At 41.3% G+C, this 16,235-nt stretch overlaps 2 protein-coding genes across 5 annotated transcripts in view; one reads left to right on the forward strand and one right to left on the reverse strand.

Annotated features, from left to right (window-relative positions):
• Nucleotides 1-10,179, reverse strand: part of LOC133961744 (CAP-Gly domain-containing linker protein 4-like) — a 31,872-nt gene extending 21,693 nt beyond the window's left edge. For 2 of the 3 annotated variants that reach the window (XM_062397066.1, XM_062397064.1), the window contains exons 1-5: nt 10,094-10,179; nt 5,182-5,310; nt 4,502-4,641; nt 4,128-4,221; nt 3,727-3,888 (exon numbers count right to left, since the gene is read on the reverse strand). In XM_062397066.1, coding sequence (XP_062253050.1) covers nt 3,727-3,888; nt 4,128-4,221; nt 4,502-4,641; nt 5,182-5,290 — 505 coding nt within the window. In that variant the 5' untranslated portion in view covers nt 5,291-5,310; nt 10,094-10,179. Of the gene's footprint in view, nt 1-3,726; nt 3,889-4,127; nt 4,222-4,501; nt 4,642-5,181; nt 5,311-8,107; nt 8,276-10,093 lie in introns of those variants that run through there. The other variant, XM_062397065.1, reaches the window with a different exon arrangement.
• Nucleotides 8,375-14,671, forward strand: c10h2orf50 (chromosome 10 C2orf50 homolog). 2 transcript variants are annotated; one of them, XM_062397069.1, is made up of 4 exons: nt 8,375-8,562; nt 12,298-12,543; nt 12,914-12,953; nt 13,595-14,671. In XM_062397069.1, exons 2-4 carry the CDS (start codon nt 12,317-12,319, stop codon nt 13,790-13,792), a joined length of 465 nt encoding a protein of 154 aa, XP_062253053.1. In that variant the 5' UTR covers nt 8,375-8,562; nt 12,298-12,316; the 3' UTR covers nt 13,793-14,671. The 2 variants fall into 2 exon arrangements, with proteins under 2 accessions (XP_062253053.1, XP_062253052.1); XM_062397068.1 differs by lacking the exon at nt 8,375-8,562 and having other exon boundaries at nt 12,183-12,543.
• Nucleotides 14,672-16,235: the final 1,564 nt, after the last annotated feature.

Here is a 16,235-nt window from a genome sequence, read left to right on the forward strand (position 1 = left end):
ATTTATATGTCTGTGGACAGATTGTCAACACAACAACATCATTGTGTGAGATACAGACACAAAGACAGGTTGAAGGCTGAACTTAAAGAAGGGCAAGGACGGACCTATGACTAATCATGTAACACTTCAGTAATGAGCATCTAGAAACAGGCCCCAGGTCCATTGATGAGTCACTGCCCCAGCATCTGGCAGATGTTATCAAGGTGGTCCAAAATAAAAGTTTACAATATTCATTCACAACTTTTTTATATCCTGAATTTATAGCAAAGTCCTAGTGGCCCTGCTGCACATTAACGATGTCAAGAGAAATTATATTTCCAAAGTGAATGCAAAAATTCTGACTTCACTTGCTTTTCTACAGAGGCGTATAGGTATCCTACATGTCATCGTTGCTGGAGATGTTATTCTTCCAGGACTGATGAGGGCAGAATAATAACTAAAAGCATTCTAAACTGATGCTAAAATTGAGAAGAGGAATGCAGCTTATTAAGTGCAGCAGCAGATCCACTACTTGAAGGAGTAAAAAGTATTTTTTTTAATTATATATTTGCATTTGATGAAGATCATCAGGGACAAGTTAGACAACCAAAAACACAGTATGCAAACAGGGCCACAGAGTATTTCACATAATAGGAGGAAGCACGTCAAGCTTAACTAAGCCCCTCAGAGACAGGCGTCCAGATCCCGACACAGAATTAATGGTGAATGAGTTTCAGTTGTCTTATTTTGATAAAAAGTGGTTTTGTAACAGAGGATGGTGCATATCCCTGGTATGTTTGAGGGTTTTCTCCACTAGCTTGAAGGTAGGTTCCCAACCACAAGCAGATATCAGGGATCACCAGCAGATGTTAACAACCACCACTGGATGTCAGGGATATATGATCAGTTGCGTACCTTGGAATCATCGGGTGTTTCAGCCTTTTTAATCACAAGATAAATCTGATAAGACAGGCCCACCACAGGCTGATCAGACCTGAGTGTGTGTCCCTAACATTCTGGGGCCCAGTTTGGGGGGGTTTTCTCCTGATCCAGAGAGAGAACTAAGACAGAACACACTGAACCCAATGACTTTGACCAGCCAATACAACATTAGGACAGTGTACCTGAGAGAGAAAACTACTTCTGTTGCATGGACTTGTTTGGGATATGAAAAGGCTGACACAGACAGAACTGTACTGAGTACATTATGCTGCAGACTAGCCCAGACAACCACTGATGCAAGAATAAGAAAAATTCAGACTTGTTGCGAGGCAAACCATTAGGGATCACAAGAGTTACATAGAAGAATGTGAGTAGTAAAACTTACATTTAGTTTATGGAAAATGTGCTGTCAACAGTGATATGTATCATTATCTAAATAGCAAAATACCTGTGTCAGGATATGTGATTTGGGCCATTTTACACAGCCCTGCTTGTTACATTGTTATATAAATTCAGGATTCTGATATGCAATGCAAAATTGTGTTAAAATAAATTATTCTGAAATCATTATTACATATTTAAACTGTAAATGGTACTGTTAATTATAAATATGTATACTATCAAAATAAAACTGCCTTGAATGCAAACTGATTGCATCACAACATCTAAAACATAATATGAAACAAAAAAGTACCTGACCCCCCCCCCAAAATATATAATCAAAACAAATATATATCAAAATATGGGAATACACCTGAAAAGCTTTGTATCCTGTGCAGTACTTTTCCAACACTTGTGTATAATGATAGGAAGCATCCACACTAACCTGTGCGAATCCCGAAGGAATTATTTACTCCACATAAAAGACTCGTGCTTGCATGAACATTCAACTTTATCTAACTAGTGGACATGACATTTTTAGTCGCTGGAACAAGTAACAGTAAATATCTCGGGGCAATGAGATATAAATCTGTTATTTACACAGAGCTGGCTAACTGAACAAGAACCCTCTTGGAGGAGAGAAACATTTCACTTAAACACATGATGTAGCCTCTATAATGAGCTTTAGTTTGACACACACTGTCTGCACTGACTCTGAGGCCACACTTTTGTGGAAACATTTGCAATTAATAGTCAATAAAAACACATGGACCTTTTATCATGGGCATTTGGTATTTGGTGACAGGATGCGTCTGGTACATCTGGAAACAGGGAGAGATTGAGATGTACTGGGTGTGTTAGCGGCAGGGATTGACTTAACCAACCAGACATTGTTTCATACGTCCCTTATCCTTCCCTTTGAGGGGAGAGAGCACAGCGCAACAGTGTAGTGTTATTTTGGTGAAAGACAGGGAGGAGGGGGCTGTCACAAGGTAAATCTTTAAACTATCCATCTCCCATTACAAAAAAAAAATTGAATAAACTTATAAGGGGAGGATAGAAATTATAAAACGATGTCTGGTTATCCTGCTTCTAACACCCAGTACATCTCAATCTCTTCCCGTTTTCAGATGCACCAGGCGCATCCGGTCAACGCGTACAATACGCACATGGACATGCTGCCTGTGCACTGGACATTACATTGCAGGAATATGGTGATAGGAATAAAAACCTTTGTTTTCATTGACTAGTAATTACAAACGGCACAAAAAGTTAGACTCTCTCTGGACTCAATGATGAGCCCGGCTGCGCTGAATGAGCGCTCCTCGCAGGAATGCACAAGATTCTCTTTCTTTGTCGTATTTTACAACCACCACAAACCCATCCGCTATTAATCAGAACCCGACACAACCAACCCAAGATCAACCACGGGTATAACTGCAGTCCCTGCATCCTCTTATATCCCCACACACTTATATCTGTGCAATATTCACTGAGGCAAGTTTTCATTCCGACACTCTTCAACACATTCTGCAGTGTACAGTGCTTTTCCCTTTATTGTTCATTCATCTCAGCGCGAGCAGCATCGACGAGGCTTTATCTGTTGACTAGTGACTTTTATAATCTGGACTCAATACAGGTGTGAAATCAGATAATAATGTTATAAATCAGCAGAAAGTATCGGCTCAAGCTCAAAACCATTTGATCTTATGGTGTTAATTCCATAGTGTGTCTTGGTATAAATTGTAGAAAAGGGTTTTCTTGAAAGTGTACAGATACAAAGGAGAAGACTGGGGGTAAAATGCTCCGTGTGCCCACACCATGGCTGACCCTGAAGCTACACACAAATCTCCTTCACATCTATCCTTGACCTTGTGGCGTTTTCCAACGCTGAAGGAATAGTGGTGAGGAAAGGAGATTATTTTCACTTTCCGAAAATAGATAAGGTCATGAGAGGTGTAATACATTTTCAAGATAATTTTTGCATTCATACCAAGTGGCGCCCAGACACATACACAACAGAATCTCCTGCCCTCTGATAAGACTCTGCTTTTTGATTGGATAAGCATTGTCCAATCAGTAAATCACAGTTTTACCAAGGCTGATTTACTACTACTCATTTTTGATTCATTTGTGAACATTACAAGCTAAAAATCATTTTTGACCCTAATTTGAGCCCAAAAGTTAACTACACGTGCCACTGTGTGTCTGTCCACTCTGCAGAACAAGAACCCAGAGCCCTCCAGCATGTTAAAAAAAAAACATGCAAAAGACAATTGAGAAAAAACACATCACAAACTGCAGCCACCTCTCTGATTCACATTCAACAAAAAAATATAAATTCCTAATGCCATTAATCCTTTGAGCAGGTGGTTTTGAAAACAAAAATGACTGATGGGTTGACCTTTTCCCCCGGTCTCTCACCTCCAAGCTGGGAGGCCTGCAACACGACCCAGATAAGCTGGGGAACATCGAAGTAAGCAGCGTAGTGCAGGGCCCTCATGTTAGTCCAGCGGGAGCGAAGGTTAGGATCAGCGCCCCGGCCGAGGAGCTGGCGGGCAAAGCTGGCTGCTGTGTCTGCATCACCTGGCGAACAGAGGAGGGATGTATTTGTGTGTGTTTGGGGAAAAGAGGGATCGTGTAAAAAGACAGTATTTGAGCTCTAGAAACTGTGTTTAACAAGTAAGTCTGATAGCAGTGCTTACTGAGTCATAAAGGATTATGTTCAGTTGTGAGGTCGGGGAGAGAAAACTAACACACAACAATGTCAGCACACTTCACAGTGTACTTGACTTTATCAATTCAACACTCCTGTCAATACTAACCGATGCCCGGGGCCCCAGCCTTGCAGCAGTAGTGCAGGAGGCTCATATCTGTCAGTCCGTCTCGATCATTCACACCACAGCCTCTCTTTAAGATCTGAGCAAACACAAGATATACAGTTTCATCATGTTATTCTCTTATCTCATGGACACTGATCTGATGAATGAAGTCAGCAGCACCTCTCATAACTCTAATCATCTTCAAATCTGGAGCACAATTGTAACATTAAACAGTATGGCTGTGAAAACAAATTAAATAATCATTTCCTATTGTAAATGAATTGTAAATGACTCAACTGGCTTTTTAAAAGCATCAAAGTACAGATAGAGATGTTATTCACCAGTACGAGTTCAATGTAAAAAAAAGAATGCATCACCTCATTGCCAATGAGGTCAATATTCTTCTGAACCTGGGGCACCCACTGCCTGAGGACAGCGAACAGCTCTGGTATTGTGGTTCTGGGATCCAGAAGAACCTCCCTGCACTGCAGCTCACTGGGGTCAAAGAAGGAGAACTCTGGAGGTGGTAGGAGAGAGAAAAACAACAGACAGCGTGTATTAAACCCTGCTGCACAGACAAACATTAACTTTCTGCGGCAGACAGTTCAATCTGCTCAGTCCCATTACTGATATTGGGAAATGCCCTTGCTGTGCTTGCAGAAGCTAATGAAATCAGAGTTGACTGTGGATGAAGCAAAAGAAGCATTAGAGACTGTGGTTGAAAACAAATAAGCTTGGCCTGTAACCTACAACCGAGTGTGGGTTCCTCTCAGGATCATCATTATTTCACAGTCGATTGTTACTGCTTGAATATAGATCAGTCACCTAATGCTTCACTAATCGATTGATCAACAATCAGAACTCACGGAATGAAGTGTTCAATTCATCATCAGCTGTTTGTCATTTCAACTACATGATACAAAAATGCTTTGGAAACATTTTTCAAATGCCAGTCACATCATGTGAGAGCAATTCTGCATCAAGTGTATTTATTAGCCTTAAATGTCACACACCTCCCTGGGTGTAAGCACACATGAGTGTGAGTGTGAGTCCTCACCATAGTCACTGGGCATGGGTGCGGAGGCCACCAGGTAGATAACCGGCCGCTGATGAGAAGACAGGAAGGTCTCTCCATCCACAGGCTCTGAAACATCCTCCTTTGTCATCTCCCCCTCAGGGCCGGTGGCTGCAACGATATTAGAAATGCTATTCTGAGCATACAAGTGGGTCTAATTTCAATGAAACAATGAGAACGCCACTTCTTTTGTGAGGAGACGTTTTTAGGTGACCCGAAACCACCCTCCTGAAACAGTGAGCTCCTGAGCGCTTCAAAAAGGTTATGTATCCTACTCAGAAAACTGCATCGGACTTTAACTCAAAGTGACTTGAATAAAATGGTGTTAAATATCACATATCCTTGATATTGTTTACATAAGAGTATTCTTATTAGCTGTTCATTTAATTTAATCAAAGACGTGAAGTGAAACAGTGACAAAGACAAACTTGTTCTCTAACAAGTGCAGTGATTTCAAAATTTCATGATTTGATGTTAGAGTATCACAGCCACTGATTCTGTATGATAAATTTAATAATGAAAATTGCAAACCCCTTGCAGAATCAACATTCAAAGTTGCAAACATTTTATGTGCATGTGCATTGATGTGTTTTTTGACGTTTTGAGCAATTCAGCAAAAAGGAGGGTGCACACTGGGGCCGTGCGCAGTCCAGTACAGAAGTAAATACTAAGACATCTAAGCTATCAAACCAACAAGATAATCTGGTATACAGGCCTAAAGATTATAGACTCACTGAAGTAGTAAAAAATACAACGGCTATCAAACAAAGCTTAAGTGAGTCTTTAGGTTTACTACTGAAGATCTTAAAAGAAAAAATTGGATTATGGTGAACATTTGTTTAACATCTGGAAAAACAGGAAGCAGAAAACTGAGACTTACCCTAAGCACTGAGCAACACAACAGCATTTTCACAAATAGGGGAAACAGCTTTTGTCCCCAGTTGGACAAGTCGTCCCTAGATGACTGATATTTAGTCAGAAATTTGTCCCAAAATATAGCCTATGAAAGAAACGTGAATGCACTTAAACACACTCAAGCATGAAAATACAATACTGAACAGAACGTCTTCCCAGCTAACACTCACTGTCATCCTCTTCTTCATTGTCTTTCTTGATGATCTCCATGAGAGCCTCACATAGCTAAGTTAAAGTCTACAGACACAGACATGTCTCCACCCAGGCTTCTTCACACATCAACTTCTAAGCACAAAGAACATCCCCTCCTCAACCTCTAACAACACCCCCCTGTCACTTGTTAGACCCTGTTGATCCTGTTTGATATTTTTCTCACCCTAGTTGGAAGAAGACCTGCCGTTAACTTGTCTTTGACAGCAATAGGTTTGGACATGAAGATTGAAGATGTGTTGGGGTCAGGTGAGAATATACTGTAGCTGTTAGCAATCAGAGGCAGAGGAGTGGCAGGTCTTCTTCCATCCTTGGTGGGGAAACAAAAAGAATGCGTTGATCCTTGACTCCCAGGGTCAGAAGGTATGTACAGCCTGGACACTCTCAAGGGACAGTGTTGTGACTTCTGACCCTCTCCAGCTGAAATGTCACTCTCACTTTCCTGCAAGGTGCACGACTGACCCCACCCCCACCACCTCTTCTGACTAGTCAACCATTAAGACCCACAGTGCAGAGAATGTGGCAGTGAGGTGACAGTGCAAACACACAACGCATTAAAGTGCATCAAAGTGTTGGTTGTGACTTCGACAAGTGTGCTTCATTGTAAAGGCCATTGTCCGTTAGCCATTCAACCTGCTGAAGCACCAATAAGAGATACTGGCTGTGGTGGCCTACTCTTTTCAGCTTAGAAAGTTTATAACTAAGTTAGAAGGCCTAGAAGTATTTTAGTGGCAGCTATTGTAAGAGCTGGTAGAATTATCTAAATGCTAAGGAAAGGTGCTTCCTTTCTTATATTACTTTAAATAGGATACAGGGGATCATCCTTTTACGAAAGGAAAGGAGATCATGCAAAAGGTGACGTACCTTCGTAGTTTCAGCACAATATTATCTATATCGTCATCAATTTCTATGAGTAATTAACTTCCATCCCTCCTGATGGTCGTGGGCGGAGAGTAGAGCCAATCCCAGCTGACATTTGGTAAGAGGCTGGGTACCAGAGCCAGCATACAGAGTCAAACAATCACAAAACCCACACACGACAAACATGCAAACTCCACACAGAAAGACCCAGGTTGAATCTTCTTGCTGTGAAGCTTCAGTGCTAACCATCACACCAATGTGCAGTCCTGTAGCTCTCTTCCATGTGTTCTGAATAAAGATGGTTAGAAAAAGCAGACTCCAATTATCTTGTTGTCCTAAGCCCCCATGAATTCTCCTTCACATCTTTCATTGAGGTCACGGAAAAAGAGGTTCATTGTTTTTTTTCTGATTTTGACTGAAGTCAGCAATTCCCTGCTTGCTGCAGCATGAGAGGCTCTATAATGTAAGTGTCCCGGTAAACCATGACAGTGCAACAGTGAGCCAGCATCATGCCTCTGCTTTTTACTGCTGGGACATGCTCAAATGTCTCCAGAGAAAAAGGTTGTGTTGTAAATCTAACTCCATATCCATATTCAGTCCAAACAACACATTAATCTAATGCTGTTTCTGTTGGGGTCCAAGTTCAGTTTGAAGGGCTTTGGGACAAGGGTGAGACTTTATTATCTATTTCTAAGTAGAAGTGCAATGTTGAACCTGTGTTTTACACAATTACAGTAAACCTTATCCTGATCAACTCCAAATGAGCGAATACAAACTATGCAAAGACAAATGTCTCCCACAATTGAGGTTTTACAAAATGTCTGCTAGGCTAAACAAGCACTCAAAGCAGATCCATGGTGTAAAATGAGTCTCACATGGAAAAACATTCATCAACACCAAATACAGCATTAAATGTACAAACCTCTTTTCCAGTTACAGTTACTGAACGGAAGACAGCTGCAGGATATCAGACAAGAAAACAAGCTCTGACTAGATAATGTACATTCAACCTAATACCTGAAATACCTAAACAGAGACTAATTTATCATTGCAGCAGCGGCAGCCTCTATACTGTTTATCATGCAGAGAAAAATGTGATGATAAGCTCCCTGTGCTTCTCTGAGGTCAGTGACTGGCTATCCAGAGATTCAGACTTTGCTGTGTGACATGGGACAATGTCCTAGTTTAGCAATAAGCCTCTTGTTTGTCTGACCGATGATGTCATCCTGCTCCCGTCCTCACCGCTAATGAAGAGACAATACCTCGACATGTTTCAAACTGACCTCCTGAAACATTTTGGGACCCACTGCTTGGAGCAAAGCAGCCAGTCGGACTCCTCGGAGTGTCTGTGAACTCAACATTCATTTCAGCAACAAGGTTTGTTCATTGTCCTATGCACAATAAAAACAGGTGTTGCACCGTACTTCCTACTTTGCTTGTCCCCAGTGGCACAGAAATAAAGTTCAAACATGAAAAGTGATTGACCACAAAAGATAAAAGTGCAAGCATAAGACTAGGTCCTATAATACAGAATAGCTTACTAATAAAATTGAATAAAACATGATTTATGATAGATATTCTAATCTTCAACAAAACCTCAAATTGCGAGGATTTGGGCAGAAAGCAAATGGCATGGGGGCTTCATCGGTTGGGGGGGGGGTTCCGCCTACCCTTTTATTGCAGTCTCCAGCACATAGACGTTCATAGCATTTAATGGGTTCTCACGAAATTGTTGATGGTGTTGATCAGCCATTTTCAGGGGCCGCCTCTCAGCTTAGGGACCACAGCCAACTTCCTCCTTTGCCTTGCCTGTTGCAACGTCCCTGGTTGTGGGGTTGTGGCGATGCATACAACCGTTCATTCATTCATTCATTCATTCATTGTGTGAACAGTATACAGAGTGGAAAATAACTATACATCAAACTCATTGCTCGATTCCTAATCTGAGCGGACCGCACCGTTTATGTAGGGTTCTGGGTTGGTTTCAGCTTGACTATCCTGAATACGTCGACCATCTATTTCAAGTGTATTGGATTTGGCTACAACGCTGCTTACCCCAGAAAATCCAGAAGGGTTTTGTGGCTCAGACACTGAACCCACACCTCTGTCTGCTGCGAAAAGGGTGTATTAGTATCAGTAGATGATCATGTGTACATGCAGGCACCGTCAACACAGGTCTCATCCCTTCGTCTGAATAACTGAGAACACCTGTATGCATCCCACTCATTTAAAAGGCTTCCACTTGGACTAGTTTTTCCCCAAATAGCCTCAGGAATGTAAACATGTCAGTACACAGTGCAGCAGCAGACACGGTGTTGATGGATATATATCCTCACACCGGGCTGATTGATGCTCACTTCCTGAAGGTTTAACCCGGACGTCTGCTTTAGCATTTAGCTAGCGGTGCAGCTGGGGGGGCAGACCACTCCCTCATCTCACACGTCTGGAGCTCTGTGATGCTCTGGACCTCTGTGATGCTCTGGAGCTCTGTGATGCTCAGTCACCTCGGGTCTCACCACAGGTCTCATACCGGATTTCAATGGTTCCTGGTTAACTTGTGCTACGAACACAACTCAGCCCAGGGAGCTGACAGGGAACTGTTAGCACGTTTAAAAGCCTCTGGTACACACACCCACACCCACACTGGTCACACGTGTGTTTCTCCTGGCGCCTGCTGTTAATGAGTTAGTAGCCTGAGGATCGATGCTCGTAAAATTGTGGATAAACTTCTCCGGAGCGATGCTGAAGCGCCTCCTCGCATTAGCTGCGATGTGACTGATATCCAGCACAGATATTAGCCCGAACCCCCAAACTGCTTCGAGTGACACGTAGCGACAGGAGAGAGGGATGAATCACATAGTGCGACGCTCGGTCTTTAGCACAGCGATGCGGAAACCATTCATGTTACCTTGACCTTGCTGCTCGTCTCAGGTCGCTCATCAGGAAAATGCCCGGGGATCCACAGGAATTAATTTCCGTCAGCTGTGTTTAAACTGTGTGACAATTCTACATCCGGTTTCGGTATTCAGGCTTCAGAATAAAGACGGTCGCTGCGCACTTCCTGTCTTCACAATAAGTGTGGTGAAATGATAACAGTCTGTCAAATATAAACTACTTTATGGCCACTTGTCTTATGTAACCTATTTTATTTAATTTTCTATTGTTATTTATTAGGCACTGCATTTACTCCATAAACACTTTATATATTTTTTTTCACTTATATTTTTGTTACACCTACTAATCAATTGTGTTATTCTCTGTACTCTTGTTTCTTGTGTTTCTGTAATCCTGAATCAGGCTGGCACAAGAATCTCCTTCAATATTAATAAAGTCTGTCCTATATTAAATAGCATTTCCAGATTAGATGTTATTTTAAATAATGTTAAAGGCTCACAGTGTAAGATGTAGGTCAAGGGGATCTATTGGCAGAAATTGAATATAAGAAAAATCCTAGTGATGTTTTCACGAGTGTGTTTGATCTAATTTGTACTAATTGTTGTTACCCTTTTATTTTATTTTATTAAATAATTTATATCTACATGGGTGGGGGGGGGGGGCATGTTCTTTAGAGTAGTCCAAACACGAACTAAACACCTTTTCAGTTTTTATGACAACGGATGCTACCACAGGTTCTCTTTCATGTTGGAAGTGGAGAGTGAGGTGAGGGGTATTCAGCTGCCATATGAAACTTCACCACTATGTTTTGTTTTTTTATGGGTACATTTTGTTTTATTATTCTTCGAATTCACAGATTTAGACTGTGGATGCAGATAAATTTAAGCCCCAAAACCGCAGTTGTCTCTCCATCCAGCAGATGGTAATATCCCAGGGGCAGAGTTGGAACATATGGGATCCACTTCCCATGGATGACCGTTCTGAGAGGCCACATTCAGGGAGAGCAGCAGCACTGATAGATACCGGTGTTCATTCAACCTGAAGAGCCTGCAGCACATGTGGCGGCCTCTGTCTCGTCCTCTCTGGTTGACATTAATCTCACTGGTGCAAGCAGTCAGAGCATATTCATTCCTTCCTTCAGCACCTGTGTGCTTTTCTGGCTATCCAGGGAAGAAGTGCCTTTATGTCAACAGTCAACAGAGCAATGGATATGATGATGCTGATGAAAGGTCTTCTCAAATTATACAAAGATGATAACTCTGGACATGAGAACAAAAATAAACACAATATGTTACCAGCAAGTCAATGATAGCACTGATGGCAGGTTGATTCATTGTAATTTTGTTTAACTTAAATGTGAAGTGCAGATACAAAATATGTATTAGATTTGGAAATTGTCTCTTCACCTGGGCTTAAGATTTTGAAAAAACAGTTGATACAACACCACTGTTCTGAAAGAAAGCAGACCACAGACTTTTCATTCTGAGACATTTGAAAATCTGATGTTTCCAGCAAAGGCTTGATGCCTTTTCCCCTGCAGCAGTGGAGAGCATCCTTACCTTTGCAGTAACTGTCTGGTTTGGAAATATGCCAGCAGGAGGAGAGGCAACAGAAAAAAGGTGGTGCCTGCTGAATCAGAAATCACTGGTAGTGTTCAGCCACCATTATAAACTTATAAGGCCAGGCTTTGCAACTCATTTTTCCCACTTATCATGAAAAGTATGTAGAGAAGAACAAACACATTCCTGAAGAGTAGCTACTTATCTCAAAGCATATTGCACTTATGCACAATATCTTGTGAGTTCCTACAGCTGATAATCACTGCTGATTATTGTCCTACTGATTTTATACATATATGTAGAGATAAAACATTTTTTTTTAATGTATGTATAAACTAAGGAATACATTTATAAATACATCCATTATAAATATTTAGAAATTATTGTATAAACCTTCGTATAAATAAATAACTAAATGGATGTATGTACAATGCAGGTTTCAAATGTAACCTGTGTGGTCTGTTTTATTGTGAAAGTGTCAATCAGCTGATGGAGAACTCAGTGTGATGTCTATGGTCCGAACACCGTGTCCATGGAAACGTGCAACAAAACTCCTGCAGTGATTGTTTCTCTGATCACTGACGCGTGAAACCCTCGGTTGACTTCAACTCCTTCATGCGCAATAACTAACTCTTAGTGTATCTGACTAATCGATCAGACGCGTCCAGTTAGCGAGCATGGACCTGCACAACGTGAGACGTGCCTCCTCTGCAGGATACCGCTTACCGGAGCGATCCAACGCAGACAGGCCGACAACAACGCAGCCACCAGCGGACAGGACGCGGCGCGCCAGAGGGGAAGACCCGGTGTGTGTGGAGCAGAGTCCGGACAGAAGAGATCCTGCGACCCGGGACCAGCTGTGGAGGGAGCTGGTCTGGAGTGAGAGGAGAGGCCTGAGGGAATGGTAGGTGCAGACTCTGTTTTTTTAACACGTGTTGTTGGTTAGATTTTAAAGTCAAGTTTATTTTAAGCAGATCTCAAATAGGACTGGGCAATACAGTAACATCAGTATGCAAAGGTTCAATATATACTGATATACTGCATGTCTTTGCTTTATGCAGCATAGAGAGGAGGTATATACATTCCTGTTTTTAATGATGTACCTTGGTTGTGTAAAAAGATGTGCTGTTCATCAACTGTTTGATTTCAGTCATTAAACTTGAAAAACACTAATAATATCACATTTATCCAATAACTGTCAACTGATGCTTTCGTCTTGATGACCAGCCCAAAGATTAGTGGACTCATCCTAACAAATACATTGTGGTCCACAGGGAGAAGAACTGGAGCTTTCTCAGGAACTATGATCAGCTGGTAAGACAAATGTAAACTACACGTGTTGCTCAAATGTTGTTGAGATATTTCAAGCTAACACAAATGGACTTATAAAACAGCAAAAATATAGCTGACAATTCATGTTGTTATTCTTGTGTCTGATTCATTCGTGTTACACAGGAAATGAACAATCACTACAAAAATAACAGAGACAAAAAAGAAACATCAACAAGCAAAGTTGTACTCATGTTGTTTTTTTTAATCTGTACAGCATCAGCAAAACCTCATTAAATATATGCAATATTTCACAGTAACCAAAAGAAACATGTATGATACATATCCCCATATCTATTTTTCACATATCTATGTGATGATATTTGAAGAATCTACTGTTTTCACATGTTAGTCCTTTCTCGACAGTTAAAACCAAAAGTATGCCACATTATGTGAAAGTTTGTAGAGCTGACAGAAACCGTCCCTCTCCATATGAAATAAATAAGAGATTGCTACTAACCGACTGACGGAGGAACATCCTTTTTGCAACAACCATGCTGCGTTGTCTGGTCTTTAGTGAAGCAAAGTGATTATATTTAATAAATTATATTTCAGTAAACACGTGTAAGTAAGATTCATTTGTCTGGTGAATTCTTTCTAAAGCTTGGACCTCTGTGTCTCTGCAGGGACAGCTGAAGTCAGAGGAGCCTTTACCCAGCTACGTGTCGCTGTTCTCCGATCGCGTCCCCAACACCACCACCCAGATGTTCGGCAGCCATCTGTCCACTCCAATGGGGAGAGAACTGGTCAGACTGGACCGGATGCTGCTCTGGTCTGGGAGCTCTCACAAGAGCAAGCAGGATCCAGAGATGCTGCCTAGCTAGACCGCTCTGGAGACGAGTCAGTTTGTTTTACATCAGGACCTCAGACCATCAGGTTTTTACTTAGCCAGGACTCTGCAAACTTCACAAATATGTGACACTCACCAAATTAGTTCACATTTACTATTTTTTTTATTTTGTTTAAAGTCAAGTATAGCCATGTTGTTAGAGCCATAATTGCTGTCCTACATAAGCAAATTTTCCAGATAAGTCAATCATTCATTGATCATATTTGAGTTTATGCATAGAACCTGTGTAAAGTATTGTGTTAAAGATTTTCACTCACCAAATAAAGACAGATGAGAAGTCAAGACGTTGGCAGATCAGATTCGTGTCATCTGAGCTCCATCAACTATTTAACCAGATACTTGATAATTCAACATGAGACCTGATGAAACTTGGATGAGCAAAACAAAACAAAGAACACAATAGGGAACGTAAAGCTTAAAAGTGTGCAAGTGGATGTAGAGCTTTAGAACAGAGCACATAGTTTAAGAACAGCGGCATCAATCAATTTAACATTTTAATCATTTGTTTACTGATTTTGTTGGAATATATATTTTATTTTGGTAATAAAAATGGCAGTTACGTGTTTTTCAGGACCTAAGCCATTGTTCCAGGGAACTTCACTGATTTTATGTTGGTGATGACTCGGTGAAGAATGTTGTGCATCCACCTGTACTCTACGGGACAGGCAGCATACCTCTTGTGTTTGCACTGTTGCCTGAAAAAACACCATGCTGATGTAATGTTGTTTTCAATCATTGCTCCTTTGTCTAAATTTGAATGAAAAAGTTGTTGTCCAATGAATTAGAAAAAGTGATCTTCAGATGATCAAAGTCAACATCTCATTGGAATAAAGATTTTGCTTGGTTAAGTAAACTGGTTGTACTGGATGGATTTTATTCCTATAATAGTGGATAAAAGCTATACAAAAAAAACAGGTTTAAAGAGTGTAGCAGATTGGTTAGTATAGGACTGGGTGTTATAGCTCCCACATTCTGATGAAGGGCAACAGGTTGGCCACCAGATGATGTCAGGCTGCATGGGACACATCTTCCGTTGTGTTGTGTTTTCTCAGTGTCTCTGGGTGTTTTGGCCTTTTACTCACAAGACGCCCTCTCCTGAGGCCGACCCACCGAAGGATGATCAGACCCGAGAGCAGAGGTGCTGCTGGATGAATGATTGATGACACAAAACTTATTGTTGAGACTGTAAAACATGCAGAGCTCTACGACCCACGCTGTCGGTGTGAACAACAGACAAACAGAGTGTGACTTCTGTTCTGCTTGTAGCACCTGCTGGAAAGCAAGCGAGACTGAGCCATGCAGTGGACAGAGAGAGGGGAAATATAAAGGCTATATTGATCATTTGGCCAAAAATGTATAAACAACCAAAACAATATTTAATTTATAACTTGTTAATATATAAAGATTATTACTTTAATTACATTAACTGACTCATAATAATAGTGTTCTCTGATCTGTGCTGGGTCCTTTAAATCATCCTAGCCCCTACTCCCTTACGGCGCCCCTTCTCAAGGGTGGTTACTCGTTCATACAGGAGATCCACTTGTGCTATTTCCTTATGGTGATCAGTTATTGTACCAGGTGAAGTCCACCCTTCTCAGCCATAGCTAAGCCTTTGCATCCTGCTGCTCTGTCCTCCTGCAGGCCTGCCCTCTGAGTCCTTGTTCCCTCATCTCTGTTGGTCACAAATCCCCCTGCATTCCCAACTCAACTGGGCCCACCCTGACATTCCAGCCTCCGTTCTCTGCCTCTGCTGTGAGGTTGGCATATCACAGCTTCCCCTCTCACAAGATTCAAGATTCAAGATTTTTTTATTTGTCAAATGCACAACAATAACATTAAGCAGTCGCTGGCGGTGAAATGCTTGAGTCTCAGGCCCTCTTCTAACAATGCTCAAGTAATTACACACTATACATCCAGAGCATCCTCCCTCGAGACTGTTCGCCCAAGACACAACACAACCCCCGAAGAGAGAAAGGGTTAGATAATACATTAGGCAATGTTAGTTAGGCTTAGTTCACTTTTGATTTGTTGCACATGTTTAAAACAAAAATAAATGTACAAGCAAATAAGAAAAAATGCATAAAAAACAAGTTAACTTTAACAGCACTAAAATAAATAATGACCTAAAATAAGTTAGTACTTATTGATTCCTGCCCCCATTTGTCATAGTTTATTTAAACATCAATCTATAGGCAGAATGTGGAATGATTCTAGGTTGACAGATTATGTGTCTCTTTGTTCTCATGGTGTAGTTTCAACCGGTTTCAACAACGTTAAAGGACAGGAAGAGAGGAACAGAACACCACGGTTTTCAAACTGTGCACAAAGAGCCAATCACATGCACGAATCAGCTTTCAGCGGCTGTACGCGGAAGTGAGAGAGGATACCAGCTGGCAGGAAATAGAACGAAGGGA

Source organism: Platichthys flesus, chromosome 10 (assembly GCF_949316205.1).
Source record: "Platichthys flesus chromosome 10, fPlaFle2.1, whole genome shotgun sequence".
Lineage (NCBI taxonomy): Eukaryota > Metazoa > Chordata > Actinopteri > Pleuronectiformes > Pleuronectidae > Platichthys > Platichthys flesus.

Excerpts from the sequence above, each read along its gene's own strand:
- c10h2orf50 (XM_062397069.1), top strand. The coding sequence starts at position 12,317 with ATGGACCTGCACAACGTGAGACGTGCCTCCTCTGCAGGATACCGCTTA. Across the intron at positions 12,544-12,913 it reads AGGAGAGGCCTGAGGGAATG|GGAGAAGAACTGGAGCTTTC; the intron begins GTAGGTGCAGAC and ends TGTGGTCCACAG. Across the intron at positions 12,954-13,594 it reads TCAGGAACTATGATCAGCTG|GGACAGCTGAAGTCAGAGGA; the intron begins GTAAGACAAATG and ends GTGTCTCTGCAG.